The sequence below is a fragment of the Balaenoptera ricei genome, chromosome 4, assembly GCF_028023285.1.
Source record: "Balaenoptera ricei isolate mBalRic1 chromosome 4, mBalRic1.hap2, whole genome shotgun sequence".
Classification (NCBI taxonomy): Eukaryota; Metazoa; Chordata; class Mammalia; order Artiodactyla; family Balaenopteridae; genus Balaenoptera; species Balaenoptera ricei.
In genome coordinates, this window is record NC_082642.1 from 15,662,201 (window position 1) to 15,680,474 (window position 18,274).

General features: G+C 37.3%; 1 protein-coding gene across 10 annotated transcripts in view; it reads left to right on the top strand.

Annotated features, from left to right (window-relative positions):
- Positions 1–18,274, top strand: part of TFDP2 (transcription factor Dp-2) — a 173,222-nt gene that overhangs the window by 119,714 nt on the left and 35,234 nt on the right. For 6 of the 10 annotated variants that reach the window (XM_059920187.1, XM_059920180.1, XM_059920182.1 and 3 more), the window contains 3 exons: positions 3,556–3,659; positions 8,839–8,960; positions 10,517–10,564. The exons of 1 other annotated variant lie outside the window; for it this stretch is intronic. In XM_059920187.1, the coding sequence (XP_059776170.1) occupies positions 3,657–3,659; positions 8,839–8,960; positions 10,517–10,564 (173 nt within the window). In that variant the 5' untranslated portion in view covers positions 3,556–3,656. The remainder of the gene's footprint in view (positions 1–3,555; positions 3,660–8,838; positions 8,961–10,516; positions 10,565–18,274) is intronic. 3 more of the 10 variants (XM_059920188.1, XM_059920183.1, XM_059920186.1) reach the window with 1 other exon arrangement.

The window sequence follows — 18,274 nt, forward strand, 5'->3', positions numbered from 1 at the left end:
GTTGCAGAGCACGGGAAGTACTCGGCCTCAGCAGTTGCAGCACGCAGGCTCTAGAGCACACAGGCTTCAGTAGTTGTGGCTCACGGGCTGAGTTGCTCCGTGGCATGTGGGATCTTCCTGGACCAGGGCTCGAACCCGTGTCCCCTGCATTGGCAGGCGGATTCTTAACCACTGCACCACCAGGGGAGCGCTTTCTTTTTTTAATTTTATTTTATTATTATTTTTTAATTTATTTATGGCTGTGTTGGGTCTTCGTTGCTGTGCGTGGGCTTTCTCTAGTTGTGGCGGGCGGGGGCTACTCTTCGTTGCGGTGCGTGGGCTTCTCATTGCGGTGGCTTCTCTTGTTGTGAAGCGTGGGCTTCAGTAGTTGTGGCACGTGGGCTCAGTAGTTGTGGCTCGCGGGCTTAGTTGCTCTGTGGCATTTGGGATCTCCCCAGACCAGGGCTCGAACCCGTGTCCCCTGCATTGGCAGGCAGATTCTTAACCCCTGTTCCAACCAGGGAAGTCCCCTTTCTTTTTGTTTTTGACCTAAGTTTTATATTCTTAATTTGTCTTTACTGTTAAGTTTCAATTTAGGGTCATTCCCTAACCTTAATTATCATTTTTTTTTTTTTTTTTTTGTATGTTTCTTGCTTCACTGCTTTTTGTAAGTTTTTGGCTTTTGTTTCTAATATGGTGTATCACAGATGATCTCATCTTAAACATTCAGCAGCCTTAAGGTCATTTTAAAAAACCATCTGAGAGCCAGACTTTATCCTGGCTGGGTTCTTCCTCACATAGATCGGTGGTGTTTCCCCTCCTGTCTGGGACTGAGTTTATGGCACATGTCTATCAATTACAGACCTGTTCCTCCCTCTGTAATTATAAATTAGTATTCTCCAGTTAAGTGAATTCTTAAACAGGTGAATAACCGTATTTGGGTTATAATATCAAATATCAAACCGTATTTGATAACGTGTACGCGTGTTGTATAAAAGATCAGTTGCACAGTTACAGAGTAAGGAAACTATTTGCTAATACCAGTTGGTCAGTCATGTTTAAAAAAAATAAAGGACCTGGTGTTTAAATTTATTTCACCTGTTAAAAAGTAACAAAAGATACAATTTAGGCTACATTACAGGAAGTATGGCATCCAGATTAGGAAAGGTAATAGCTCCAATCTGTGCAAATCAAACAGTTTTTATTGTTTCCTGTACCTCTTTGGTGCCAGGGACTAAACCAGGTGCTAGGATACAAAGCTGACAACATAGCCTACTTATAGTAGAATTACAAGTAAATAATAATAGGTTTTATGAAAAGCCAGAAGAAGGGCATCCAAGACCTAGACCCTAGAGGCTGGAGACGCGTAATAAGGGGGAGGTGACACAGAGAGCAGTAGCTTTGGAGGTGGAGCTATGGCCCTTTACTGCCTGTGGGACCTTGTACCGACTGTTTAACCTCACTCTGTGTTAATTTCATGTGTAAAATGGAGTCGTCAATAATATATGTCTCACTGTTCTCCTAAGCATTAATGAGATGATGTATGTATGGGAAGCCTCTAGAGCAGACTCTGGCCCATGGTGATTTCTCAGAAAGTGTTAAGGAGTACCATTTTGAAGTGCTGGAAGGTAGGCCTTGTCCCAGTAGAGAGAGACTTCCCAGCAGAAGGAAGAGTGTGCATCAAAGCTGGAGTGGTTGATCTGGGGCCTTTCTGGAACTGCAAAGTATTTAATCTGATCGGAGCCTAGGGTACATGTGGACAGAGTAGCTGAAGATGAAACTGGGAAGGGAGGCGGGGTGAGATCTCCAAACGGGAGCTTCTGTGTCATGTGAGGAGTCTGAGAGGCATTTAGGAAGTGTCGTGGAATCTCTGAAGGCCTTAAAGAGGGGAGTGTCCATCCGTGGAAAGACTGGTTTGTCACAGATGTGGGGAGGGGTAGGAAAGCTGTTTGAGGTAGGATATCCAGTCGGGGAAGTGGGGCTCAGCTCTGGCTGCACCTTGGAACTATCTGGAGAACTTCAACAGTCTGATGCCCAGGTTGACTCCAGTTCAATTATATCAGAAGCTCTGGGGGTAAGACCCAGGCACTGGCATTTTTTATTGCTTCCTAGATAATTCCATTGCACAGCCAGGGTTGTGAACCTCTGGATTAGAGAGTAACTGTTTTCAAACCAGATTTGATAAAGTTCCAAATTAAACAAGCACCGGCAATATAAAGGAACCAGGGTAAGAAGGTAACAAGTAGGATGTGGTAGTCGGTTGAATAAGGAGGGGTTGATGGTTACTGGTTCGGGTCACTGGGTGCATGATGATCTGTACCAAGAAGGAGAAGCAGATTTGGGTACTGGGCCTTGCTGAGTGGGCATGAGAAAGATAAAGAATTTGATTTTGAAATGTAGAATTTGAGGGGAAATAGTACAAGGCAGATGGGCAGAGAGAGAAACTGAGGGAAGGAACCAGTGGTATAGTTGAAAACTCAGAAGACAGAGTAAATAATTGATGTGTGACTTCCCTGAGAAGACAGGAAGTGCAGAGCAGACATGAAAGAAGTAATTCATCTGAGAATCTTCCACTCAGAGAGAAATGAGTAAAAATTTGTGAGGGTGCCGGTAAGTTCCCAGGTTGAGGAAGAAGGGCCTGGTGGCCTGAGTTCCTTACTGCAGGAGACCTACTCAGAGTTAGGAGATAAGAGAAGGGCATTCAGGAGCTGTGCAAGCTTTGGAGGAGCTCAGGAAGCGGGACAGAGAGTGAGAAGGAGGTGCCTTTCTGGTCCTGCCCTTAAATGTTGTTTTTTCCCCAGAGTTTCAATATTGACCCTCTTTCACGCACTTCCTGTGTGATCTCCTTTCTTATATTGGATTACACTCTTATCTTCTAAGAGAAACATTGGTAAACTGAAGTTTGTCCAGAGAAGTTAAGTAGTTGACATGGTAGTTCAGAAAATTATTGGTTGGCTTTTCATTTGGGGGGAAGGCATTTTGCTACCTTAATTTGAAATTTAAATTGTTGAAATCACTTGAAAACACGATACAGATCTCATAGTTTCCACCATCAGTAACTAGGTGGCATCATTTATTTCTCCACTGTGATAAAGTCTCAAAACACTGCCAACTCAACATTTTGAAAACATGTTAACTTTTAGTATAAAATGTTATACTGTAAAGAAATTCTAATAGATATTTATTTTATTTCATGTTATACTTCATGCATTTATTTTTGTTCTATGATTTCTAATAAAGATCTTAACTGGAATTCTCAACTCTGATATAAACTATGATGTGCATTATGAACTCTCAAAATGTTTTTTCCTCTAAAAAACCAACTTAATGTCCAGTAGTTGTCAGATAGACTGAACTATTTATTTTACAGGTGTGCTGTTCAGCAGAACTAATTGTCCTCACTACAACAAAGCAATAATTGGTTGGCTTTTCAGTATGGCTTTTTGGTCTTAACTTCCTTATTAAGATAATTATAAATTACTTAAGCACAGCTGGTTAGGACCATGGATGTATAGATAGGTAGAAGGTGGTCTTGATATTGCAGAACATTAACCTAGTGTTTTGATATAATTTCAGGTAACATTTCATTTGTTGCATTTCCAGTTTCCAGCACCAACTCACCAACAAAGATTTTACCAAAAACCTTAGGACCAATAAATGTGAATGTTGGACCCCAAATGGTAAGAAAATCATCATATCTTAGGACTTGAAACTTTGCTTAGGCAAGACTTATTTAAAGGATAGTTGTACCAAAGATGCTTGGTCAGATATTCCAGTTAATTTCTTATCTCAGTCACTTATTTTTTAAAGTTTTGTTTTTACCTGAATGTAACTGATTAGTCTTAAGAAAAAGAAAGGCATTGTACTCTTCAATGTTTAATTTTCACGTACTTGAATCTGTGGATTCTGAATGTGTTAATATTAAGGTTTTTGCTCCCTATATGAGGCTTCTCTTGTTTTCAGTTGTTCGATTAAATTGATTTGAAATCTGTTACGTTTTATGTTCTTCTTTTTCTTGTAAAATAGCCTTTACTGCACTAAACCGTGTAATCTCATATAAATTGAATATCATATAAATTGAGTATGACCCAACAGTTAATCTATATTTGGAGCTACTAATTTGAAACTCTTTGATGAAAGGACATTTAGGAAGAAACAACTCACCAGTTCATTTTAATCTTTAGCAGTAGAAATAATGAATTAAAATGGAAAGTATTTAACTGTTTCTCTGAAGATATTCCATTAATTATGCTAGAGCTTAAAGTATATAGCACTTTTAAGAAAGCCTTATTTATAAACAGTTGCATGCAGCTAATCTAAAAACTATACCTAATTTAAATGGCCTCACCCACCATTAGCAAAAGTATGTAAACATTTGAACAATAACTCTTCATTGTCAGTGTTTGCATCTTCTTATCTATAAAACAATAAGTATAAATTTTGTTTGTAATGTACGGTACTGTGGACTATGTTGAATGCACAATTATTTAGACAAAAATCTCTTTTAACATACTGAATGGCTTCAGAAAGTCTTTGAGATCTTAAGCCATTCTAGACACAACATTTTTCTTGATCCCTTGAGGACTGTTAATCATCTGCAGAATCCAAGCTAAAGATGTTGCACAATACTGTAACTATGTGAAGAATGTAATCTAGCTCCAAGCCTCGTAGAAACTTAAGCTCAGGTGAATATCTGCATTTCAAGGTAGTTCAGGGTATATTTTCAAACGTTTGTTAAGCATTTGCCCCTCACCAGCCACTACAGTAGGTGCAAATGAGATTATACACCTGACTTGAACGTCGATATTTTGAAATGTGATTATATAAACATCAACATTAAACAAACAGATGTGAACTTTCATGACTTTGGCTCTTACAGTACTCTATTTTGAAAGACTGTTTCCTCTTGGTATTTCAGTGATACTGCTATGGCTCAAATTTGAATTCCTCTTTTAGAAACATAATTTTTCTTCCCATTGTCAATTTAAACTAATGTACATGTAAGCCTTTACACACTTCAGTTCTAACAGTGATAAGTAGTCCTGTATATGACATACCCAATTACTGCAAAGCTCAGAATCAGCAAAGCAAAGGTCAGACAGAGAGGAGATTTGGGGCTCTCCTTTGAAACAGGCCAGCCCAAGACCTTCATTTGTCTCCCGAATTCTGAGGTGCTTTTTGTAGTTCTTAGTCCCTAGGGAGGAATCAGAGTTTTCTTTTTGATTTCCTAATATATCGTGGAACCCCAGTGAGAGCCGCTTCTCTCTCCTCTTGCTTGTCTCTTTTGAACGTTGTCCCCTCACATTCAGTCTCTCATCCATGATTTTAAAAAATTTTTTGTTAGAAAATTCTTAAAACCTCACCTGTTTCCTTCTTACAGTTGTCTTTCTCTACTTGCCCTTTAAATTTTACATGTCCCTTCGGAAGCCAAATCTTCATGGTAGATAGAAATTTCAAAAGGCCTCAAGAAAAAGTTGTTTTCTGTGTTTCTAGAAACTAGTTTAGCAGTAACTTTTACTTTGGAATACTTGCTCTTTTCTTAAAGTATCTGGTTTTATGGGAGGGGAGTTTGGGGGAGAATGGGTACATGTATATGCATGGCTGAGTCACTTTGCTGTGCACCTGAAACTATCACAGCATTGTTAATCGGCTATACTCCAATATAAAATGAAAAGTTTAAAAAGAAAAAAAAAAGGTATCTGATTTTTTATATAAGATAATCTCATGATTATTTTAACATGGTTAAAAATTGCTTGTTTCTTACAGTGAAAATGAAAATTTTGTCAAATAATGAAATCCTTTAATATAACACTTTATAGTTATATATAGATTCTTTCTTTTCAAAGTATAGATGCTCTCTTGGCTTTCCTTACTGTAGATGGCAGTAGTACATAAGGTATCTTGATTGAAGGTAGAAAAATCTTCAGAATGAGGTTCAGTTGCTATTTGATTTATGGCTAACTGTAATCTATTGTCAAAGAAACCACATGATTACATTTAAATTAAGGATGTCTGGGTTTTTTGTGGGGAGGTGGGGAAGACTTAATTTTAAAATAAATGTTCATTTTCCTTATCAGATCAACTGAATACTATTTTAATTTGGGATTTCAAAATTAAGGTTCAGTTTTATAAAAGCATATGTGACTTATCACCTATAAGAACTAATTTTCCTGTGTTCGTTGACTCCTTTGGTTTTGCTTCTTAAGGCTCAGTCACTGTCACTGTCCTGTTTAAGAACTCATCGCGTCTCATAGGGACTTCTGACTTGTGGTTCCAATTCAAGTCTAGCATCCCTCCAGTTCGTTCATTCATAAAATGTTTGTTAAGGACTTCCTATGTACCAGGCCCTGTGCTAAGAGAAAGGAACAGAGAGTATTGCTAATCACTCTCGGATCAGGAAAGGATAGCAGCTGACAATCTGACATTAAGGAAGAAAAATAAAAGTAGAACGTAACAATTTATTTCCAAAGTCATTCTCAATAAAGATAACCAGCTTTTCTCTATGTCCTATTTCCCTTCCTCCTTTCTTCGTCTTCTTTCTTTTTTTTTTTCTGCAAAGCCCTTTAAATCAGGTAAAACCAAGCCTGTAGGGTCCTAATAACAGATAAATAAAAAACTCCTTAGTAATAATGCTGCACAAGTAATGCAGTCTGTTTCACGGGTAAGTCAGAATGCTTAGAGTTGCTTTCTGGAGACTCCTGTTCTAGGAATAGAGTAGACCAGAGACTGATCAAACGCTCAAAATTTCCCTCCCAAGCTCTCACACTCAGGGTCAGCATGATAGAGAACATCTGAGTGTGTGGTGCAGTGATTGGTGAGAACTATGCCCTTTTCTTACAGGATTTTATATAATCCTTTCTAGCATATCAATGAACAAAAAAGCTACTATTTTCCATCATTTTAAAAGCTGGGTCTTCTGTCTCAGTTCAATAAATATTTATTGATTCTTTCCTATGAGAGTCCCCTAGCACTATGGTAGGCCCTGCAGACACTCTCTGCCTTTAAAGATCTTGCATTGAAATGGAAGTGAGGAGGTGGTGTGGAATATGTGCAGGGCTAGGAGGTACAAACACGTTGTCTAGTGTTCATATTTTCTCATGAGGCAGACTTCTGAATGCCCTCTTTAATAATCCTTGGCATATTATGAGAATCAGAATTCCCCAGACATCTATCAGTATTTGTTGTGTTTTGTTTTTTTTGAACTATAGAATTAACATATTAAAATCATTTCCTAAGCATTTGTATGTAGTAACATCTCCCTAGCCCCATTAATATCCCCATTCCCTGGAGCATGCCTTTATTCTATTCTATTCTATTTATTTATTTATTTACTTACTTACTTATGAAAATACTTAAAGATATTACTAGGGTGCCAAATTATTTTCACCAATAAAAACTGTAAGACCTGGAGAGCAATTTGGCAACACAGATCAAGAAATGCTTTTTACAAGTCCATATCCATGGACTTCCCTGGTGGTGCAGTGGTTAAGAATCCACCTGCCGATGCAGGGGACACAGGTTCGATCCCTGGTCCGGGATGATCCCACATGCCACGGAGCAGCTAAGCCCGTGCGCCACACCTACTGAGCCTGTGCTCTAGAGGCCGCACACCACAGCTACTGAAGCCCGTGCACCTAGAGCCCATGCTCCGCAACAAGAGAAGCCACCGCAATGAGAAGCCTGCGCACAGCAAGGAAGAGTAGCCCCCGCTCACCGCGACTAGAGAAAGCCCACGCGCAGCAACGAAGACCCAACGCAGCCAAAAATAAATTAATTAATTAGTTTTAAAGAAAAGAGCAAATTAAACCCAAAATAAACAAATAATAAAAAGTGAAAATCAATAAAATAGAAAACAAAAAATATATAAAAACAATAAAATAAACATTTATTTTTGGCTGTGTTGGGTCTTCATTGCTACGCACGGGCTTTCTCTAGTTGCGGCGAGCGGGGGCTACTCTTCGTTGCGGTGCGCGGGCTTCTCATTGCGGTGGCTTCTCTTGTTGCAGAGCATGGGCTCTAGAGCGCAGGCTCAGTAGCTGTGGCACACGGGCTTAGTTGCTCCGTGGTATGTGGGATCTTCCTGGACTAGGGTTCAAACCCATGTCCCCTGCATTGGCAGGCAGATTCTTAACCACTGTGCCACCAGGGAAGTCCCCAAAATAAATAAATTAAAAAAAAAAAAAAGTCCACATCCTTAGTTCCATTAATTCCCTTTCTGGAGTCTATCCGTAGGAAATAGAAATTAAAGCCAATATCATTTTACAAAAATGTTTATCACAGCATTATTTATAATGTTCAATATTTGAATATTCATAAAAATAATAATAGGGGATAATTAATCCACATGACAGGGTGTTTTATGGTCTTTAAAATGTCTTTGAAGAATATTTAATGACATGAGGAAATGCTCTTGAAAAAAACAGGTAAAATTGTATCTGTATAAGAATCCAAATTGTATAATGTCTTTGTATATGTTTTGGACTGTGAAGAATTAATTTGCTGTTACCCCAGTTCTAGTAAATAGAGTTCAACTGAAATTAGTTTCCATAATTTCAAAGAAAGCTTTTCATTCTTCTGATTTTTAAAATGTTGTCAGTTGCCAACTTAATCCCTCCCAATTGCTGTTCACTTGCTGAAATCTACATTGTGACTTCATATCAGTATTCAGGATACTTGTGCTGTAAGATCTTAGGATATAAGTGTATCAGAGGTATTGCTTATATTTAGATGATTGATATTAAGTACATTTTAGACAGTAAGGTTTACTCCTTGTGTGTAGGTTAGCATTCAGCATTATTTTCTGCCTGTAGGTTTTCCTTAATAACTAAGAATATTTTTTTCTTTGTACTGACTTTACAGATTATAAGCACACCACAGAGACTAACCAGTTCAGGAAGTGTTCTGATTGGGAGGCCATACACCCCTGCACCAGCAATGGTTACTCAGACACACATAGCAGAAGCTACTGGCTGGGTCCCTGGGTAAGTAGTGGTACTGCAAACTACCATTTTTAAAAACTTCTTTTTTTTTTAAGTTCTGATCTTTTTTTCTCACTATCTTGTCTTCTGTTCGTGTTTCATGTTCTTAAAAACTAATATGTTTCCTTTAAAATCACCTATTTTATTTCACTTTATATCCTAGATATAAATGAGCTCTGGAGCAAGCATTTTTATTTTATTTTATTAATTAATTAATTTATTTATTTGGCTGCCCCACACAGCATGCAGGATCTTACTTCCCCAACCAGGGATTGAACCTGTGCCCCCTGCAGTGGAAGCGCAGAGACCTAACCACTGGACCACCAGGGAAATCCCTGGAGCAACCATTTTTAAACAGAAAAATAGAACAATAACTTGTACCTGAATCTTCTTTCTTCAACTCTGAAAGAAGACTGCTTTTTATGATTATGACATTCAGCCACTTTGGAGATGTAAAAAGTGCATTTTATATTGTTTTAACAAACATAAGAAAGGAGTTTTATATATACGTGTGTGTGTGTACTCTGAACTTCCCCTTAAAACCAGCATGTTTATTTCCTTTAAAACCAGAAAAGGAACTAGGAAAAAGAGCCCAAATATATTAAAACTTTCATTGAGTTTTATCTTCATTCCTTTAAACACTGGCCAATTAAATCAGTATCCCTTCTTTGTTACTCATTTGCCACTTTTAGTATCAAATCTCTACGTTTCTTTACCTGTAAAATACCTTTATTCAAACTTTCTCCACTCCTTATCATTTTAGCATCTCATCCTTCCATAAAAGAAAAGAAGTAGTAAAAGAAATGACTCAAAATTTTAGTTTGTCACTTTAGAAGTTATTTCCCAGGTGGCATGCCACACTGCTGGTTCTATCATTGACTTACAGTTGTGAGTTCTAGCAAACACAGTAAATCTTGGTTGAGTAAGAATCTCCTTGCTTCAAGGATATTAAAGAAATAAATGAAATAACAATCCTGGCAAAGTGCTTTAAGCCATACACACAGAGACAGAAGAGTTTCATGTGTATACATAATGTCTTTTCCATTATCAAATAAGATGAAGTGACAGAGTCACCTGTAATTCCTTTGCCTTTATTCAGTCGTTAACAACATTCTCATGTAGATCTAAGTTACCTTGGATTTTTTCATAGCCTTGAGAGATAATTTAATGAAAGCCAAGCCTGTGCCAGTAGTGTTGGCCTACTTTGGAGATGACCAGAGTTTGGCTATTTTCAACACCAGCTGTGCTTTATGCTGGGGGTAGTATGATTATCTAATGTTTTTATAGTCATTTCTCCCAGAGCAAATAAAACTTTTCTATGCCTTCTCCTCTATAAATCTGCAGTATTTTCCTCCCTAAAGATTCATTGAGTTCATTTCAAACTATGGCTATCATGTTGGTGATAAAATTTAAGTTTTTATTTCATGTACGTATCTTTTACATTTGTTACTTTTGTGTTTGGATATTTTCAATGTGGAATTAGACAAGTTACAATAAATTATTCATGAAATAAAGTTCTTTATGCATGTTCTTTTTATGGTATCTTTTTTTCTTTTCAGTGATAGAAAACGGGCTAGAGAATTTATAGACTCTGATTTTTCAGAAAGGTGAGTATAAGTTTAACTATTTTGTTTAGGAGATGCTACTGCATAGAGACGGGTTTGGTACCCAGATTCTAATGAGATGTTTTTCTTCATATAACTTTAACTTCGTTGAGTTTCTACCGTTATTTCATTCCACATTGAGTATTCTGCATCACTCATCATTACATAAATTTATTGTATTTGTGTGGTTTCAAAAGATGCTATTCTGTGAGTAGACTGTCTGTTGGCAGTATGCCATTTAGCCCCCTCCCTCCTTTTGGGAGTTGAAGTGTTTTGCCAAAGTGAATACTCCCGATTACCCCGAAATACACAAACTTTTTAAAAACAAGTTTCATTGAACACATTTAAAGATCATAGTAAATTCTCACTTCTTTTTTTTCCTTCCAGTCTTATTGAGATATAATTGACACACAGCACTGTGTAAGTTTAAGGTGTACAGCATAATGACTTGATTTACATACATCATGAAGCGACTATCACAGTAAGTTTAGTGAACATCTACCATCTCATATAGGTATAAAATTAAAGAAATAAAAAATAAAAATTTTTTCCTGTGATGAGAACTCTTAGGATTTACTCTTAATAACTTTCATATATAACATACATCAGTGTTAATCTATCGTGTTGTACATTACATCTCCCTTTTTTCTTAAATAAGACATCCAGTGCAATATAACCTTTCCTTAGACTATTAGGACAGTGGTTCTCAGTTCTTTGTGTGCATCAGAATCACCTGTGGTCTGTTGAATAAACTGTAATTGCCTACTAAGTCAGAAACTCCAGGATTGAAAACTATCACTTTAGGGTCGTTATTTGAACTTAAGTTCAGTGTACCACACAAGCCACTCTACTGAATATCGTATTAATGTCACACTATGTTAAAACAAGACACGTAATCTCAGAGGCTGTTGAATTCTGTAAGATAGTTACTATTTTAGATAGAACCTTGTCATCAATGCTTTTTAAAATTTACTTTTGATTCTGAGATTTTGGAATTACTTTTTTCAATTGTGTTTTCATCTCTTCTGTTAGGTCGTCTGCTTTCAATACAATAGTTTTCTGTTTCTCCAATTTCTAGTTGCTTTCTCTGATTTGCTGTGCACTGAGAAACTACTTGGCCAGATGTGTTAGAATTCAGTCTAAAATAAAAGTGAATAGGTTCTGAGTGAGGACCTTGGGGCTGTATAAAAGAATGTGTGTTTTCTTGCATTGACACTAGCTCTGCTTTAGTTCCTTGGTGGCCTTTGTTACTTCTTACATCTTAACTGTTTTGAACAGATAAAATCATGTCTGAGGAACTGCTATATCATATAGACATATATGGCAAGATGGTCTTTTCTCTCTAATGGAAATTCATTTTTCCAGCTCATACTGGTTTTTCTTCATGTATATCCTTGGAAAGGACAGCAGCACAAGTTTTTTTAACCATATATTTAGCACTGTTTAAGGCCTTAAAATGGAACTATTCATTAGTTATAATTGGTGGCACCTATGTATTGCAAATAATATAAAAAACAAGGTTCTTTTTATTCTTTATAAGAGAGAAAACTCTAAAGAGCGCATGTAAAAGTACCAGATTAAATTCATTGGTATAGCCAGTGATTTGACTTTCCCTTTCTGCATTTGGTTCAGTGGCCTTTTTTCCTAGTGCTTTTTATTATTCTCTTTTTATTCTTTAATAAAACTTTTCTATAATGAATCCCATTCCCTCTCCCTAATCAGGCCACAAAAATTACTACGTGTGGTTTTCTTTTGTTGTTGTTGACCTTACAAATGTTATTTTTCTCCAAATTTATGTGTTTTTCTGTAATGCCGTGAAAAGTCTTCGGTTCCCTTTTCCCAAGTGCTGAGCTTCAAAAAGCCAGCTCTCAACCCAAAGTAATCTTCTTCATCTCTTTAATGTCTTATATGTTGATTTAGTATCATACGTAAGTATTTGTATTACTGTTCCTCAGAGATATGGAGAGAGAGAGAGATAAAACACACACACATACTCCCACATAGATAAGTATCACCTTTTTATCCTCATCTTACCACTTGACAGTACAACCTTAAGTATGTTTTACACAGCTATTCCTCCATCAGGTTCATTTGCAAGAGCAAGTCAGTTTCTGAAGAAATTTTTTGTTGGTTAGAGATCCATTGAAGTATTCTCATTAGTTTTTTCCCTGTGTTCTGATCCACTGGACTTCTTTGCAAAGAGTTTGTGGAAGGAGCTGCGAAAGCCCCCTTTCTGGTCTTGCCTGGGGTTTTGATCCTGAAAGATGTTTGTTCACTTTCTTTCTCCCTTTGGACAGAATCTGGTGTTGTCTTCTAAATGCATCTCTTCCAAATAGGGAAGGGACCTATTTGGGATCTCTTGGGGGAAAGAAGGTCCTGGATGTGTGATGGGCAATGGCAATAGCCTGCATATGTTTTACTTTATTCCTGTCTTAAATGACTAGGATTTAGCACAGTGGTGTTTCACTCTTCCTTTGTGCTCATGTAATCTTAAGACCTTTTTTAAAAAATTCTGTTGGAATACAGTTAAAACCCTTTTATTTAGAATAAACTAATAATTTATAATAACCTAATATAATTTAAACTATAGTAAGCTAATAAAAATCAGTATAATATCTGTACTGCTTCAGTGATGTTTATGAAGTTGTTTGTTCAACAATTGTTTTAAAATTACTTTATTTATTTATTTGTTTTTGGTTGTGTTGGGTCTTTCTTGCCACGTGTGGGCTTTCTCTAGTTGTGGCGAGCGGGGGCTACTCTTCGTTGCGGTGCACGGGCTTCTCATTGCAGTGGCTTCTCTTGTTGCAGAGCACGGGCTCTAGGCGTGCAGGCTTCAGTAGTTGTGGCACACGGGCTCAGTAGTTGTGGCTCGCGGGCTCTAGAGCACAGGCTGAGTAGTTGTGGCGCACGGGCTTAGTTGCTCTGCAGCATGTGGGATCTTCCCGGACCAGGGCTCGAACCTGTGTCCCCGGCATTGACAGGCAGATTCTTAACCACTGCGCCACCAGGGAAGCCCTCAACAAATATTTTGATGTGCTAAGTGTTGGTATGTTCTAGGCATTGGCAAGAATAATAAGATAGATAAGTCTCTGCCGTTAAAGAGCTTGTATTTGGGATGGGGGAGCAATAAACAAAATAAGCCAATTTTAGATTGTGATAGGTGGTATGTAGAAAACTAAGAAGGACGGTTTGTAGAGTATTGGAAGGATGGTGGCTACTTTAGAAAGGCCTTTCTAAGGGGGTGACATTTGAATGCAAGGAAGACAGGCATGTAAATACCCTCGGGGAGCCAGGGATTCTAGGCAGAGGGAATGGCAAATGCAGAGCTTCTAAGTGAGGAACCAGGTTGTTGTATTTGGGGAAGCACAGTGGCTTGGAGAGAGTGAGAAAGTCAAAGAGTGATGTGGGATGAGGATGGAGAGGTAGGCAGGGGTCAGAACATGAAAAGCCTTGTAGGTCATGGTAGAGAATCTGGTTTTTATTCTAAACAGGGTTTTAAGTAGGGAAGTGACATGATCTAATTTACACTGACTGCTGAGGGGAAAATGGACTCTGAGAAGACAAGAACAGAAGCAGGGAAATCAGTTAGAAGGCTGTTGCAGGGTGCACTGGCCTGGCAGTGGAGATGGAAAAAAAAAATGGATAAATTTTGGAAGTAGAATCAACAGGATTTATTGATAGATTGGATGAAGGGAAAAGAGAAATAAAAGATGGCTCCTGTTTTTTTGCAGTAAGAGCTGGGTGAATATTGATGCCATTTAGACTTACTGTAGTTAGGAGTAGGTTTGGGGAGGAATTGAGTTTTGTTTTGGACATACGAAGTTTGATAAGTTTATTAGTTATCTAAGTGATCATATCATTAGTGTATAAATAGTATCATCAGCTTGTAATTGGTCACAGGCCTGGATGACATAACCCAGGGAGGGGAGAGAGTGAAGATCTGTAAGTGATCAACATTTATTTCCCATTCAACAATCCCCCCCAACACACACACAATGAATACATATGTACAGGAAAGTGGGGTTTGGGGTTTTTTTCCTAAATTATTTTACTAAATTACTAAATTATTTTGCTGATTTAAACATTCTAGTGAACTTATTCGAATGGGAAATGAGGTTTTTATTGTATATTTTATATAATTTATTATGTAAATGGAATACATTTATTATAACTTATACCTGGAGTATACTGTTATACTACAAATTTGAATTTTATATTACTTTTGTAAATAAATATAAATTATTATGGGAAAATATAAAAAGACAGTGATTGTGGATTCTAGTTAAGTGCCTGGAAAAAGAAATACTTTTTATTCCTTGGGAGTAATTCTTTTAAATACTTCATATGAAATATGAATATGAAATTATGAATACTTCAAATGAAATAAAATACAACATGCTTTTCAAACTGTGCTGTAATAGTAGTTTTATTTTCTTAAATATTAAAAAAAATTTCAATTTTGTTTTATTTGGCAAGGAATGCTTCCTACTGGTTCTTTTTTTTTTTTTTTTTGATTTAGGGACTAATAGAGATGATAGTGTTTACATCCTGTGGCCAAATTTTGGTGTTATTTGGAAAGAGGGTCTTGGTGTTTCAAAGAGCTCAGGTTTTAAGAAAATGTGTAAACTCTACTTATTTAAGATTTAGATAGGGAGCTTCCAGTTTGAGATGATGGACTGAACACCTATTTTTAATCCCCAGCCCCTAAGATCGTAATGAAATTTTTTGTGTAAAAATATAATAAAAAATAAATCTCTTGAATTGCCATAAAACATGATAGAGATGTAGATTTTCCAAGGACTGGAAAGTGAAAGCTGGTGTGATTATAATGATGACAAGTGAAAGTAGAGAAATCCACATCCCAAAATATGCATGGGAGAAGTCAGATTTGGAAGCTGTTCTCGCCTGCACTGACATGGAGAGGCCCCAGGCTCAGAGTTGACAGGTATAAAAAGCAAGAAGGAATTGGCAAGGGAGGTTCTGAGGGCAGTGAAATGAAAACTATCCAAGGAGTACCTGGGCCAGTGGAACCTTCTCAACCCTCCAGATCCACTGTCCCTACCATCCTGTCTCCACACACATAAAAATTACATGTTGTGGCATATATTAGTACTTCATTCCTTTTTATTGCCCAATAATATAACATTGTATGGATATACCACATTTTGCCTATATTTGTTCATTAATGATGGACATTTGAGTTGGTTTTACTTTTTGCCTATTATAAATACTGCTATGAACATTTGTGAACAAGTTTTTACATGGATATAAATTCTCATTTCTCTTGGATTATATACTTAGGAGTGGAGGTGCTAACAGACAGATTTCTAGAGTGGCTGTACCATTTTACATTCCCGCCAGTAAAAGGTTCCAGTTTCTCCACATCCTTGCCAATACTTATTCTCCATCTTTTTTTATTATAGCCATACTCGTAGATGTGAAATGGTATATCATTTTGGTTTTGATTTGCATTTCCTTAATGGTTAATGATGTTGAGCATCTTTTCATATCTTGTTTTCTTTTTATTGAAGTATAGCTGATTTACAATGTTGCGCCGATCTCTGCTGTACAGGAGAGTGACTCAGTTATACACGTATAGACATTCTTCTTTTTACATTCTTTTCCATTATGGCTTATCACAGGATATTGAATATAGTTCCCCGTGCTATATAGTAGGACCTTGTTTATCCATCCTGTATATAATAGTTTACATCTGCTAATCCCAAACTCCAGTCCCTCCCTCTCCCACCCCCTCCCCCTTGGCAATCACAACTCTCTTCTCTATGTCTGTGAGTCTGTTTCTGTTTTGTACATAGATTCATTTGTGCCATATTTTAGATTCCACATACAAGTGATACCATGTGGTATCTGTCTTTCTCTTTCTGACTTGCTTCACTTAGTATGATAATCTCTGGTTACATCCATGTTGCTGTAAGTGACATTATTTCATTCTTTCTTATGGCTGAGTAGTATTCCATTGTATATATGTACCACATTTTCTTTATCCATTCATCTGTTGATGGACATTTAGGTTGTTTCCATGTTTTGACTATTGTGAATAGTGCTGCTGTGAACATAGGGGTGCATGTATCTTTTTGAATTATAGTTTTGTCTGGGTATATGCCCAGGAGTGGGATTGCTGGATCATATGGTAGTTCTATTTTTAGTTTTCTGAGGAACCTCCATACTGTTCTCCATAGTGGCTGCACCAGCTTACATTCCCACCAACAGTGCGTGAGGGTTTTCTTTTCTCCACAACCTCTCTAGCATTTGCTATTTGTAGACTTTTTAATGATGGCCCTACTTTTTTAAAGATTTATTTATTTATTTATTATTTAATTTATTCATTTTTGGCTGTGTTGGGTCTTAGTTGTGGCACACGGGATCTTCGTTGAGGCATGCGGGCTTCTCCCTAGTTGTGGTTTTCTCTTCTCTAGTTGTGGCATGCAGGCTCCAGGGTGCATGGGCTCTGTAGTTGTGGCACATGGGCTTAGTTGCCCCACAGCATGTGGGATCTTAGTTCCCTGACCAGGAATCGGACCTGCATGCCCTGCATTATAAGGCAGATTCTTTACTGCTGGACCACCAGGGAAGTCCCAGTGATGGCCATTCTGACTGGTGTGAGGTGGGTACGTCATTGTTGTTTTGATTTGCATTTCTGTAATAATTAGTGATGTTGAGCATCTTTTCTTGTGGCTACTGGCCATCTGTATGTCTTCTTTGGAGAAATGTCTATTAAGATCTTATGCCCATTTTTTGATTGGGTTGTTTGTTTTTTTGTTGTTGAGTTGTATGAGCTGTTTGTATATTTTGGAAGTTAATCCCTTGTCTGTTGCATCATTTGCAAATATTTTCTCCCAGTCTGTAGGTTGTCTTTTTGGGTTTTTTTTTTTTGTGGTTTCCTTTGCTGTGCAAAAGCTTGTAAGTTTGATCAGATCCCATTTGTTTATTTTTGTTTTTATTTCTATTGCCTTGGGAGACTGACCTAAGGAAACATTGGTATGATTTATGTCAGAGTATGATTTATGTCAGAGCATGTTTTGCCTATGCTCTCTTCTAGGACTTTTATGGTGTCATGTCTTATGTTTAAGTCTTTAAGCCATTTTGAGTTTCTTTTGTGCATGATGTGAAGGTGTGTTCTAACTTTATTGATTTACATGCAGCTGTCCGAGTCTTTTTTTTTTATTTTACTAGTATAAATATTTTATAAATAATTTCTGGCAGTTTCTAACCGATGGAATATATTGCACAATAAACCACCTCACATCTTCCAGGAAGAAAAAAACACTAAATTTGAATAGTAATGACATCACCCACTGAATTAGGACACAATTGAAATTTGCTTTAAATATTTCTTTGGGGGAGGGGATACCACACTTCTCAAGAGAAACGTTTTTACAGTTCGGAGGGCTTTTGTGTGTGTGTGTTTTTTTTTTTTTATCATGTCATGAATGCATAGGCACTGGGTGCTGGCAGCTCAGACTCCTTTCCGTTGGTTCTCACAAAGTGTGCATCTCTAGGTGGAGCAGGTTGGTGCTTCAGTTGAACCCAAGTACCTTTCTCTTTGGCTTTTTTCTTTTTCTGATCATTTTCCTTCACACGTTTCAGGAAGCCATCTTAGCTCTTAGAGTGCTTAATTTGCTTCATAATCTCTTTGCAGGACTCTTGTGCTTAACTCGTTTGTTTACAAGAGTGCCAACAGCAGCTGGGTGA